We start from the raw sequence: 12,948 nt of genomic DNA on the forward strand, positions 1-12,948 counted from the left end.
TATAATAACTTGAAAAAGATGATATGCCATAATTCAGTATCTTAATATATTCTTGGCAAATGTTTAATATATCCTAATAATGGGTATTGGGTAGTCTGTATTTTTCTGAACCATCAGAATATTCTTGGCTGTGGAGATCTAGTATCTCATGAACAAATATCTTCCCCAATCTTTGCTTGCGAAGTTTAGCTGTAGTAGATTATGATGAGGAACATCTAAAGATAAAACTTGATTTGATTTGAAGGATCGCATGTGGTGTTAATTGAATTGATTTTCTCCCCCTTCCTGAAACAGTATCTGACAACGAGAATACCATACCACAAAGATGCCCCACCAGATCTGGAAACTCTGAGGATAATTACAAAAAGTGAGTATAAACTGCAATATGGATTTCACACCCACTCAGTCATGAAGTTACAGGAAGTCGGCTCATCCACTGAGGAGTTGTGGGCAAAATGTAGATCAAGTCATCACAATTCCGTGAACCGTCCAAATAGGATATCAGTAGACAGAAACATAGTTGAGATAAACATGATTCAAGGCAATTTTGGAGGGGTGAAAATATTTGAATTACACATCATTATTTCAAGCTGTAAATGTATTTTAGGGATGGAAACGCCATCATCATGACATTGGTTTGGTAAGCATATGCAGTATAAAGTAATATGGCTTCCATAAAACTCAATTTACAAGGAATTTTGTCTGTTGATAAGGTAATAGAGATGCCTGCATTAAGGCTTATGTTTACACATTCTTCATAAGGAATATATTGCTAAAATGAAGCAAGCTCATTTGAACCAGGTGATATTCAGGACAACGTTTAGGTTCACATGAAAACATCAAAAAGTATTCTAAAATCTGGTTTAAGTTCAACAATGATTTAAACCCTGGTTTATGTCATATCATTTGGTTTTAAAGATACAATTTTAAAGACAATGTAAACTGTCTTTGAAAATAAAGTGTAATCTTCTTCCTGATTAGATATAAAGTACAAATAAAAAAGGTGAGCAGAACAAAGTTTAAGAGTTTCAGTTACCCAGTTAACCAGAGATTTAAACCAAGGTAACCTGGGGGGTTTAGAGTCACACTTAAATGCTGATGCATATATGATATAGGTTTGATATGATAGGCAATGCACAATCTTATTTCTTGAAACACAGTATTGCGCGTCCTTTTGTCATGATCTGTCCAATGCAGTCATGCCTTATTTACCGCACGTAACTAGGCATTTGAGTGCAACTCTTAGTCATACTTAAATCTTTGTGAAACACCCCCCTGGAGTTTGTAATACAGACCATTGATTTTAGCTGGTGGTTTAAAGCATTAAGTTTCCATATCGCTTTAGAACTGGGACAGAGGACTTTGGGAAATAATTTTTATCAGCCACTACCAAACCCTCTGGAATATCAGCTGATCATTCTATTTGCTACCCACAATTACAGTGTGGTAGTTTCTAATTTGTGTTATTATTTGAGGTTGATACCTCTATCCCAAACCTCATGGTAAATAAAATGTTGATTTTTTAGACAATGGTTAACAAGAGAGAAAGATTAATTTGTAAATTGTACAACTAAGGGTAGTTGTAACTAAAGGAAGAAAGAGTATATTGGGTTATACATAAAATATCTGTGCCCCCACCTCCTTTCCATATTTGGATTGTCATCTATACCAAAATGGATAACTTTACTTATTGTTCACCTAAAATCTTCACTGTAAAACAAGTTGATCAATGATAAGAAAACAACAACTCGACGTTTCGGACAGGTTGACTGTCCGTCTTCAGGTCGAGTCTCTCTACTACTCATCATCTCTACTCGCCGACTCAAGCCAGCATCTCCTCATCAGCTCTACTACTCAAGCTGTTCTCACTCAACATTCCTTCTGGTTTACAGTCCTTTTCAGGACTATTTTCAAGAAAGAATACTCTATTCTCAAATCTCCACTTTCTCGCCTATCCACTTCTTCTCTTCTTCTATCCACTGTTTCTATAACACTCCACATGGTGTACCGTAAACCACATCAGCAATTGTACATGCCACCATGCAAACCTTCAAACAACATCCAATTCTGAGAATGCATTTCAATTAGACGGTAAGGACATTAAAGATATACCGAGGTAGATGAATTCACCTTTTCTTGGTCCAATTATTACTGTAGAAGGTGGCGGAGAAGATGACATGAAGAGCAGAAAAAATAAAGCCAAAAATGTTTTTGTAAAACTGAATAAGGTGTGGAGGTCTAAGAAGTATGGAAGGAAAACCAAAGTCAACTTGTTCAAATCATTAGTCAGACCTGTACTTCTCTATGGTTTTGAAACATGGGAGATCAACAAAAGTGATGAAGAGAAGCTAGTTTCATTTCAGTATTAATGCTTAAAAGAGCACTTCAAATATTCTGGACAAACATTATTGGCATGGATGAGCTGAATAATCTAACTGAACTAAACAAAACGAGTCAGGAAGTAAAAAAAGACGTTGGAATTGGATAGGTCATGTCGTCAGAATGCAAGATAACCATCATTGTCACACTGCTCTAACATGGAATCCAGGAGGAAAACGAAAAAGGGGTAGACTGAAAACAACATGGAGGAGAACTGTAGAGAAGGAGAGAAATACCTACAGATGGAAGAGTTGGAATGAGGCCAGGGGTTGTGCTAGAGACCACCAAAAATGAAAAGAAAGCGTGGAGGCCTTATGTGCCACAGGGCACACATGAATGAGGATAGTGGCCATAGTAAAATAAAGTTGAGATGTACCTAGTTTTATTGTACTCTTATTGTTGTTAGTAACTGAAATATGAAAATCTCAGAACCTTCAAATTTGTAAATTCCTGAGAAATTTGGGGATTAGATTCGTGGTTGATACAAATGTTATTTTGGTAGTATTGACAACAGATGATTGATCCTATCCACCTGAATATAATGACCAGTTTTCACAAGAGCAATCAAGGCATTACCTAAATAACATAATCCCAGTCAAATGACATATGACCGGGTATTGATTTACATTACGGGTAATTTTTCTTATACTAGTGATGGGTGGTCATTATTATGACTGGTCATAGTTTTGTGGTGAGGAAGGTTTAATCAAATATCAAGGTTCTGTTTATCATATAAAACAAATAATGCTCATTCTTTGGCACTAGTATAATGTTCCCACACTCTGTAGTAGATACATGATTACAGGCACTTGATCTTTAAAATATATGCAGCCAATTCCTATGATGTTCGTAATTTCAGTCATTTTGTTGGTAAAAATATTTTCCTTCAGGGAATATCTACCCTGTAGGTAATCTTTGAAACAAAACAAAAATGGCACATCAACAAAATTTCATCTTTGCTTTGTCCCAGTTTTGTACTGTCTGAGCCTCAGCCCACAGCGTTATAAATCAATCATCAAATTTGAAGGAATGAAATTTGAGGAGTGCTGGCAGACATTATTGATTTGTGTTGTCTCCTGCTATGGTATGCTGCAATTAGCAAACAGAAAATGTCACTTTGCATTCTCCACAGCTCTTGTTATCTAATATCATCGTAAATATTTAAGAGAAAAAAAATCAGAAGTGTCTGGATGCCTGCGTGATGATCTGTTTCGCCCCCTCAAGACAAATTTTGATATTGATTGGTTCAAAGCTAGCCGGTGATTGGTGCTTATTATTTTCTTTCTCCTCTTTTATTTTTCCTCTTGATCTTTTCTCCTATTTACTGTTTGATAAGAAATTTTCAGCTTTAAATCCAGTACTTTTAATGTTTTAATGTTAATATTTTATTTTGTTAAGTCTAAAAAAAATCAAACCTTTAAGAAGCAGGACTGTGTTGGTATTGAGTGTTCCATAAGAATCTCTTCAAGATGTTTGAAAAATATTTTAGTGTTTCGACGATTTGTAAGCAAATTTAATTATTTGAATTCTAATGTAGAATCCTCACAATTACTAATTACGCAGTTATGTAATTTCATTGCAGGTCAAGTTGATTTGTAATTGTAGTTTTTCCCAACATAAAAAAAGCATGATCTCATGACAAAAATGTTCAGAAAAGGCAATTAAAATCAGGAATTACCTTTTTTGATTTTTCATTGTTGTTTTTATATTTTTAGGGGGATGGGGAATCAGGGCATTCTGATATTAATGCTACGTATGTGTAATTTGAATTTTGTTGAACGTATTCTTTGAAATTTTATTATTCTATTATGTATCTTTTTAATCTTTTCCTCTTTTCAGTATTGAAAGCAATTGATGAGGACAGCAAAGAAGTGCCTGACTTGCTGACAAACTACATCTTAAAAGGTAGGAATGATCTCATTATTTTATTATTTTATTATCAATCCCTTTGTCAAGGATAGAATCTAAAATGTATCTGAGCGATTGCTAGTTATCTAGGCGCTGTAACACAAAGATTAGCAATTAATCGCCAAATGAAATGACCAATCAAGGTCCTTGTTGCATGTGCATATTGCTAAGTAGACTGACTATGAACCAATCAGAATTGTTAGCGATCAGTCGCTAACCTTGGTGTTACGGGACCCTGGTCATGCACAGACAACATGATTATTCTACAAATGTAGACTGTAAAATTCTATATTTTATTTTCATTTATTCATTTTTTTATATATTCACAGTTGGTCACTGAGTTTGAAACGTTGAGAACCTGTTTCAAAGAAGTTGACTATTCCTATACCATCGTGCCGTGCTTTAGCAGATGAATATTTGATAGGAGTTATGTTTAATTCTGTAGAAGTGTCATGCAGCTTTTGAAGGTTATGCCATATGTTCTATCACTGATAGCTTGTAAAAAAAATCTATATGTTGATTTCATTAACCTGTTACAGAACAAACTTTTTTGTTGATGAGTAAACCGTACCAACCTTAGCTTTGTTCATAATTTCCTATCTTGAATCATCTCTTGTTTCTTATGCAGTACTGTTTCCAGCTGGAGCAGACCCAAGCCAGGCATCGTCACTCTATGTTGCTCAAAGATAAAGAGACAGGTAACAACAATGAGACAACAACAGTGAAACTAATACTTGCTGCAACCCTTTAAGAGTATGTCATCGACATCTACATTCTATGAAGCTCCAACAAATGAGAGAGAGAGAGTGAAAAAAAAGGAAGTTGAATGTTTTCAAAATTTTTGTATATAATAACTTCCACCCATCATGGGCCAAAAGTTTAATGTAGGTGCATTTTTTTTCTATTGTTCAAAGAGTGATGCTACTTGAAGCATGTTTCTAATGAATGCAGGAGATTTATTTGATGGATGTCCTTGTTTTTGTTGAATATGTGTAAATCACTAGAATGCTAATTCCTAGGGGAGATAATCACAAGAAATGTACGTAGTACTAAGGAAACAGGTATTAGGTCTTGTTTAAGAATAATGAAAATTTGATATAGTCTATAAAATTGCGGATTTGCTCAGTACAATCGACCATGAAATATATATATTTCATATACTTTATCTATTAGTGGGGAGAGGATGGGGTCGATTGGATGTGTCTCTACTTAACCAAATGTGATGAAGCATTGATTGTTTTGAATAATTCAGAAAAAATACAAGTAGTTAGTCATCTCAAATGTACTTACATTCATACATTAATTGACATTGAAATGAAATATGACAATCTTTATAAAGTATAACAGGTTTGGAGTTGCTGTTTAGTGAGATTGAGCATTCTAGTGATATAGACATATTTATCCTGTGGTTGGACTGCAAACTCCACATTTTTCTAGAATGGATGGAGTTGAATTCGATATGCTTTCATTCCAATTTCCTTTGTTGAAAACGTCTCCTCCCACCACCCTGTTTTTATGGCTCAATGCAGATTCCTGTACATAGACAATCATTCAGACATTAGCTAGTAGACAATAGCTAGACACAGAGGGAGAGAGAGATTAGATGTTGAAGTATACTAGCTTGTATATGGTTGGAAGTGGGTGTATGGTATTGGAAAATAAATGGAATCATGAAAATAAAAAATATGAATAAAAATAAGATATTCAGCATTTTCTGCCTCCTGCTGGTTGTTACATACATTTGTCATCATTATCATTAGAGAATTATGAGATCAGAAAACTAGACTTGAATTTTAAGCAACCACTTATATTCAATTGACTTTTCTTTGACATCTTGTTTAACTTAAGGTGTAAACTTAGGTGTAAACTAAGGTGTAAACCTGTGTGTGAATTATGGGTAGCCATTTGTGGTTCAAACAAAGTGTTTGACTTATCAACATATCTTGCACCCAAACTGAAAAATTCTTGCAGAATGAAAAGTCAGATATCTATGTATTCATCATTATATGATAAGAAAAGTGTGTAGTAAACATAGGCCTACAGCAAATAAACAAATTATTGACATTTTGGCTACCCATAATTTAATCAGACACACATTATAATTTAGCATTAAACCAAAACTCAGAACACATACCACTGGCTCTAACAGTTCTCCCGTTCTTTCTTTGATAGTTAAAATGGAGAAATCGTTATTCATATTTCTTGTAACGAATGTCACGTTGGAAATGAAAAGGATATTGAATATTTGATGTGGTGATTAGTTATGGCAGTGATGATTGCTTCATATACAAGCATATGTAGATTAAAATGGATTTAAACTCAAAAGTTAGATTCTAAAGTGCAGAGTGTAGATTACAAAGTGTATCTAAGTATAGGAAGTGGTAACTATAGTATAGAAGTATCCTTTTTATTATCATCAAACTAATTGAATATGTAGCTGTATATAAAACTTTGAAATGTATCTATATCTAAAGAGCTTTTTCAAGTCTGAAGAATTCTTTAAAAGTATTTATTGTTAGATATTAAGAGCCATACTATTTTGTGCTGGTTGTGTGTACCCAGAATTATATTCTGCATTGTTTGTTGTGATGGAAAACCAAAGCCAGCAGCAAAAGAAAAATGCAAAGAGGCTGGAGATAATTAAGCCCCCTATATCAAATTCAGCCCTAAATTAGTTGAAAAAATCACATGAATTACCATTGTGTTCAGTATAATAACAAAAGACAATTTTTTGGAGGAAAGAAGCAAAAAAAATAGCCTCTGTAGAGGAATTTAAGTTTTTCCCTGAAATTCAGTATGTGACTGATTATCCTTATTGGGAAATACTCAAGGCTTGAAATAGAGGTTTTCTTGAGCGAAGAAGGAAAGTTGTGTTCATCTCACAAACAACTGAGAAAAGATAACAACACATTAAAAAAAAGAATTCATTCTGGCATATCTCAGATATTGATGTAAGATTGGAATTAAGTAAGAATGTTACTAGAATGTTTGCTGAATGCTTATAGATTTACTTTAATTGCTTTTGTGTATTATTATTATTTCATTTGCTATGCATTAGGCCATCTGTTTTGCTGATGTGTTTAGTTCCACCTTTTTATGAAATATTTTGTACGATTGTGTGTGCTTATTTTTGTCAATATTATTTTTCTACCAGTGTCCACACTTCTGTGGATAACGTTCTAAATAACTCACCTGTATGATTCATCTTGCAATTCCTTTGGTGCCAATATGATTTTTCATTATAATAATTATTTTTCATTTTTAATTGTGTGAAGGTTTGTGTACTGGAATAAGAAGCATTGCATCTCATTGAATTGAAGATATCTTTGAATTATGAAAAGCTGTAGAATGCACAGCTTGGCAAGAGAATATATGAAGGAAAGTACATGGGGAAGTACATATTGTCCGCTGCTTTCTTACAAGGAAAATCAAGTCATGTAATCTCCATATTGAGAAAGACATTGAAGTGATTTCAGGGTTGGTGTAAGAATCACAATTCAGATGACCTCACCATGCTGTCAAGTGTCAAACCTAGTGAGTAATGTGAACCTGCAAAAGTCCATTTTACATTGTGGATATCTCAACACTTAGTGAGATTCATCATGGTTTCAGGCTCATTTAAAGGTTCATGCCTACCTGATGTTAAAATTGGCCCAACACCAAAATATCTACAACAAACTTGAAATCATTCAAAGCCTTTCTAAATTGTAGATAGTGAAAACAGTGGAGAATTTGGGAAAGCTGCCATGACTTCCTCAAAGCCTTGGACAATCTTTGTCAGGTACCTTACTGTAATTCATTAAGATTGTATTTATTCTCTTTGTACCAATTTTGTTTATATGCTGCCCGAAAATTCTAATGATAAACTTTCAGTTTGAATATATTCTTAAACAATGTGTTTACGGTAATTCCTTGTGGTATTGTTCCTTAATAGACTTGCCTTACATAGATAGGCATTGCCAGAGAAAAGGGTCAACAGCATTAAACCGATGGTAGACGTGTATTATTGAAAAGATAGCTATGGTTTTCCTACGAAAAAAATATGTGCAATTTTCTATGTAAATAAGATTTCTAAAAATTGATTGATTTCTATGTTTTTCTTTTTTGCCAATTATTGTACAAATATCATAAATTCAATCAGTGTTGTTACATTTCAACTCTATTTATGTACATTGTCATGTGTTTTCCAACAATAATTTGTCCCTCTTCTAAAGTTTTTCAATAAGTGATCATATTTGTGAAAGAGAACAAATATAGGAAGTGATGGTACATGGTTAATATGGCTTTGGGTGAATGAGAAGATTCTTGAAAAGGACTTAAGCGAATAGATGTTAATTCATGTACATGCTTCCCTCTTGCATATACGTGTGTGTGTGTTTATACTGCTTCTGTAATACAGTGAGCATCAATCTCTTTTACCCACTTGAAACCAAGTTGTCCCTGTACAATGCTATTTGGAATGACAACATTCAGCAGCCAACAGTAGAAATATTCAGACACTCAAAATTTCAATTCATTGTGTGTCTAGTGTTTAAATTGTGTTTATCTGGACTTAATTAACATTCAATAACAGTAAAAATAAAAGGGGTATATATATTCTGTTGATACAGTAAGAAAAGATCTATTCCTGATGTTAGAAAATCTCAATCATTGGACTGGTGAGAATAATTTAACTGACTGACACTGCCACATAGCTCATGTAATAAAATAATTAGAGGAATAAATGGAAAAAAGTAAGATTACGCAGAAGTATTCCAGTGGGAAATAAGTATAAAACTACCTGACAACTTTAGTGAGTACCCTCGTCAATGCCATTTGCGTGATATGGTAATATGAAGCATTTATTGTTGCTTTATGAATTATGTACTTTAAATTGTGCCAATACTTTCAATTTTCTAAGTGTCCGTATTTAATGTCTTCATTACTAGTACTTATTCTACATTTTAAGATAGTTAAGAATGTGATGTGTGTGGCAAATCTGCTTTGCTCCAATTAAGAGATAATGTCTGTACTTAACTTATGAATTAACATATGAATTAATATAATATGAATGACCTGCATATCTTTAAACTACTAGTAACCCAATCAATTAAAAACATTTTCCTTGACATCAATTGGTTACAATCATAGCCATGATATTATTTACTTTTCTAAGTTTATTAATAATGACAACAAAGTGAGCAGTAATAACATTTGTTTTCTCAGTAAATACAAATCAATAAATAAAACACAAACCTTGCAGAATTTTAGTGCCAAGAAAAAGTCTTGATCGATTTTAATTCAAGCTAGAATCATTTTCACTTCCTGTATGTTTAGTAGCAATCCCAACATTATGGAGGAATATGGATATTTTTTATCCAAGGCAGCTTGAAGAGTCACTCTATGATTGCAGAATTATATCACTCCCAATATAGCTGGTGGAAAAAATACTTTTGAACAACAACAGCAACAAAAAAGCAATCCCTGCATTTTCTGATTGAAGCTATTGCAAAAACTATGTGGTAAAAGCATGAAATATAACATTGTTGCAAAACATATTCATCACTAACAACTCAAAGTACAACTCAAAGACTAATGAGATTAGAAGATAAGTGAATACTCAATATGGATAGATTTTTATTATTGAAGGGCATTATTCATTTGCACAACTAGTAGCTATGATTAAAACAGGCTGCAACACCCTATTTATTTCAGTCGCTGTATGTATCAATGGCTTTCTGGTGCTGCCGTGTTGAAGATTATCTTGCAATGGTGTTCATGAACTGCTTCACTAAACAGATCACCACCTTCCGATGTACAATACAACTGGTTTGTGAAATGTCCCTGGGTGTACTGCAATTGGGTGAGAAATATACTGCTTTTACCATGAATGAGGGTTGCAGACTAGTCAAAGATGAGCAAGATTGGACACATCGAATTTTAACAACTGGGTTATGGAAGATGTTGAGCTTAATCTAAATTTAGCCAATCACACAGCTGTATTGGCATGATGTCATAGCTGCACAAGTTGTAGACAGTAGTCTCAAGTTTTGATAGTCTCGAGGCATGTGACTGCTCCAAAATCTCACTCATTTGCAGAAAAGCTTGATCTTTAGGAGCAGGGAAATCATAAACACAACTTGACAAGACAAAGGTTTAAAATCAATCTTTCTGTGAAATGTCCAATCAAGTTCATTTCTTCATTGGCATTTTTGTTCATTTAATAGCTTGGAACAAATCAGATTTGTCGTTTCATATTGCTATACACCATAAACCTTTGTATAGGGTCCTAGATATAACCATTCATAATAAACACAACAGTAAGTACTGAATGAATTATCGCTAAGCCATTGGTGTCAACTCAGTGTGCTAAATTGTTTTTCTATTTAAACCATCTCAGTAGTTAAATGATTTTTTTTATACATTATTGATCGTCTTTTGTAATTTCATGTCATGTCCAGTACGTAACCAGGGTTTGTTTGATTCTACGTAAATCAAAGTTTAAACTCCTTAGGTATCTTAATTGAATAGAACTGTACAGAGTATGATACTATTAAGTATTTGTGAACTATACAACAACCAATATATAAGAATGAAATTGTGAATTTTGTACATCTTGCCATTGATCTGTTCTCAGTTATCGCTTTTGGATTGAAACTGCATATAAATAGCTGTCATTTATGAAGAAATGCACATTTGCAATGACGATGACAGGCATTTGTACTGTACTGACATGCATTTTACTCATGAAATTAAAAAAAAGGGAATATGTTGTGTGTACGTTTCATAGACGGTGTAGCTAGCTATCCAAGTGTATTGAAACAGTAAGAAAACATGAGCAGAAATAACACGATAAATCAACAGAATTTGCAAGTTTCAGTCTGATTGTGTAGTCAGTTTAGTGAAGTGAGTTATGAATAACATTATGGCTAAACATCTGTATCGTTGAAACAAGTTTAAATCATTAAAAGTCCTATCCAGAAAATTTAAAGTTTATCACCGTCTTTTCTTGTTCCTCTTCGTCAGTATGCATTATGTGATTGTGACTTAAGAGAATGTGAAGAAGGCTCCGGGAATCTTGTTTTGATAGGGAAAAGGAGTAGGGATGCAGAATGATACTTTTATGTGAACAATCTGGAGACATTTTAGAAGAGAGGGGAATGAAAGGTTTGGGAATAATGATCATAGACCAGACAGGAGCCGAGCATTGTTAAACAACATGAAGACCAAGAATGGTGTTAATACTTGCAGTCTAGATCGCAGTGTTCATTTCATACAATCAAGACATACATGTAATGCCCCCGGGGGGCCACTTCCATTGACGAGTGGATACTATGCATGACCATGAGATCTCAAAAAGCACCCTGAACACGTATTTTCCATATTCTGAAAATGCATCCCTGAACAAGTATTGGCGTGTGAAACCCTACCTTTAACAAGTATTGGAAACAAAACGACACTATTGGCAAGTATTCCCTGAATTGAACCCCTAAACAACTTAAGTACAGTGATATTTCAATTGTTATGTCACGGACGTTGGTTTTACCTTTACCTACATTACTTAGGTTTAGTACAGCCCCACTCGCACAAATCGTACTCTAAACACGTACCTGTAGTGTTGACTCTTGGGGCAAAAAGAACATCCTTTATGAAACATTTTAGTCTTGATTTTTTTTTCTCTTGCATTGACCCTAATTGACCCTAAACACGTAGCTTTCCTATAAAAAATAGATACCCTTTTTTCATTATTTTAGTGTTTTTGACACTACGTTTCTACGTACGTATCGAGCCCTACCTTGAAAAAGACATCCTTTTTACATGTTTTTTTGGTCACGCATAGTATCCACTCATCAATGTAACTGCCCCCCCCCCCCCCCGTAACGCCCATACTGCATGGTGCTTAATCCTCTCATGACCATAGGCATGTAGATGTGTAATAAGTTAATGGAGTTTCCAAGGTCTAGTATTGAAAGGGTTTAAACAAGGGAAATTTGGTTCTGGATATAGAACAAATAATATTCAAGAAGGCAGTTCAAGTTCAAACATCTGTTATGTTATGACAAACCAGGATTTGACATTGTTGTTTATATTTTAAATGATGTGTTAGAAATTGTGAACTTTAAATTAATATGTGCAATTAGAAGTCTCCCATAACTTCTTTTGAAACAGCACCCAGGCCCTAAATCTGTCATTCACCATATTATAGTATTGTGTTAATGTAGTATTACTGTACTTCACCCAGCATCATAAGATCACTGCTCTGGTAAAATTGGTGTAGTTATGGACCGTCTTAATACTAAACTTCATGAATTTCCACCGCATTTCTTGTCTTGATCTTAACTACCACTCCTGTAATACTTCTCATGAATCTGGTACAAATTAATAAAGACATTCAAAATAATATCTAGAGGTAACATAAAAAGTAGTATTTAATACTGGTACAAATACTGCAATGAAATGCATGCAGCAAAGTGACAAAAAACATGCATAGAAATTGTGAAAATTATTGGCCTAATCACACAAAGGTAGTTTTTAATCTGTGATTTCAAACTGTGCATTAGGAAGGGTATGATAAAGAATGCAAATTTTTGCCAGAGCACACAAATCATACTGGTTGCTGTATGAATGAAACAGTGTAATCATTCATTGAAAACTGCAGGCTTGTTGATTCTTAAAACTATA

General features: G+C 33.9%; 1 protein-coding gene across 1 annotated transcript in view; it reads left to right on the forward strand.

Moving 5' to 3' along the window:
- The window catches only part of LOC121418773 (fasciculation and elongation protein zeta-2-like), a 61,743-nt gene extending 50,492 nt beyond the window's left edge, over positions 1-11,251 (forward strand). Inside the window, exons 6-8 of the mRNA XM_041612873.1 lie at positions 295-367; positions 4,219-4,284; positions 4,916-11,251. Of these exons, the coding sequence (XP_041468807.1) occupies positions 295-367; positions 4,219-4,284; positions 4,916-4,977 (201 nt within the window). The 3' untranslated portion in view covers positions 4,978-11,251. The remainder of the gene's footprint in view (positions 1-294; positions 368-4,218; positions 4,285-4,915) is intronic.
- The last annotated feature ends 1,697 nt before the right edge of the window (positions 11,252-12,948 follow it).

This window comes from Lytechinus variegatus, chromosome 7, assembly GCF_018143015.1.
Source record: "Lytechinus variegatus isolate NC3 chromosome 7, Lvar_3.0, whole genome shotgun sequence".
Lineage (NCBI taxonomy): Eukaryota > Metazoa > Echinodermata > Echinoidea > Temnopleuroida > Toxopneustidae > Lytechinus > Lytechinus variegatus.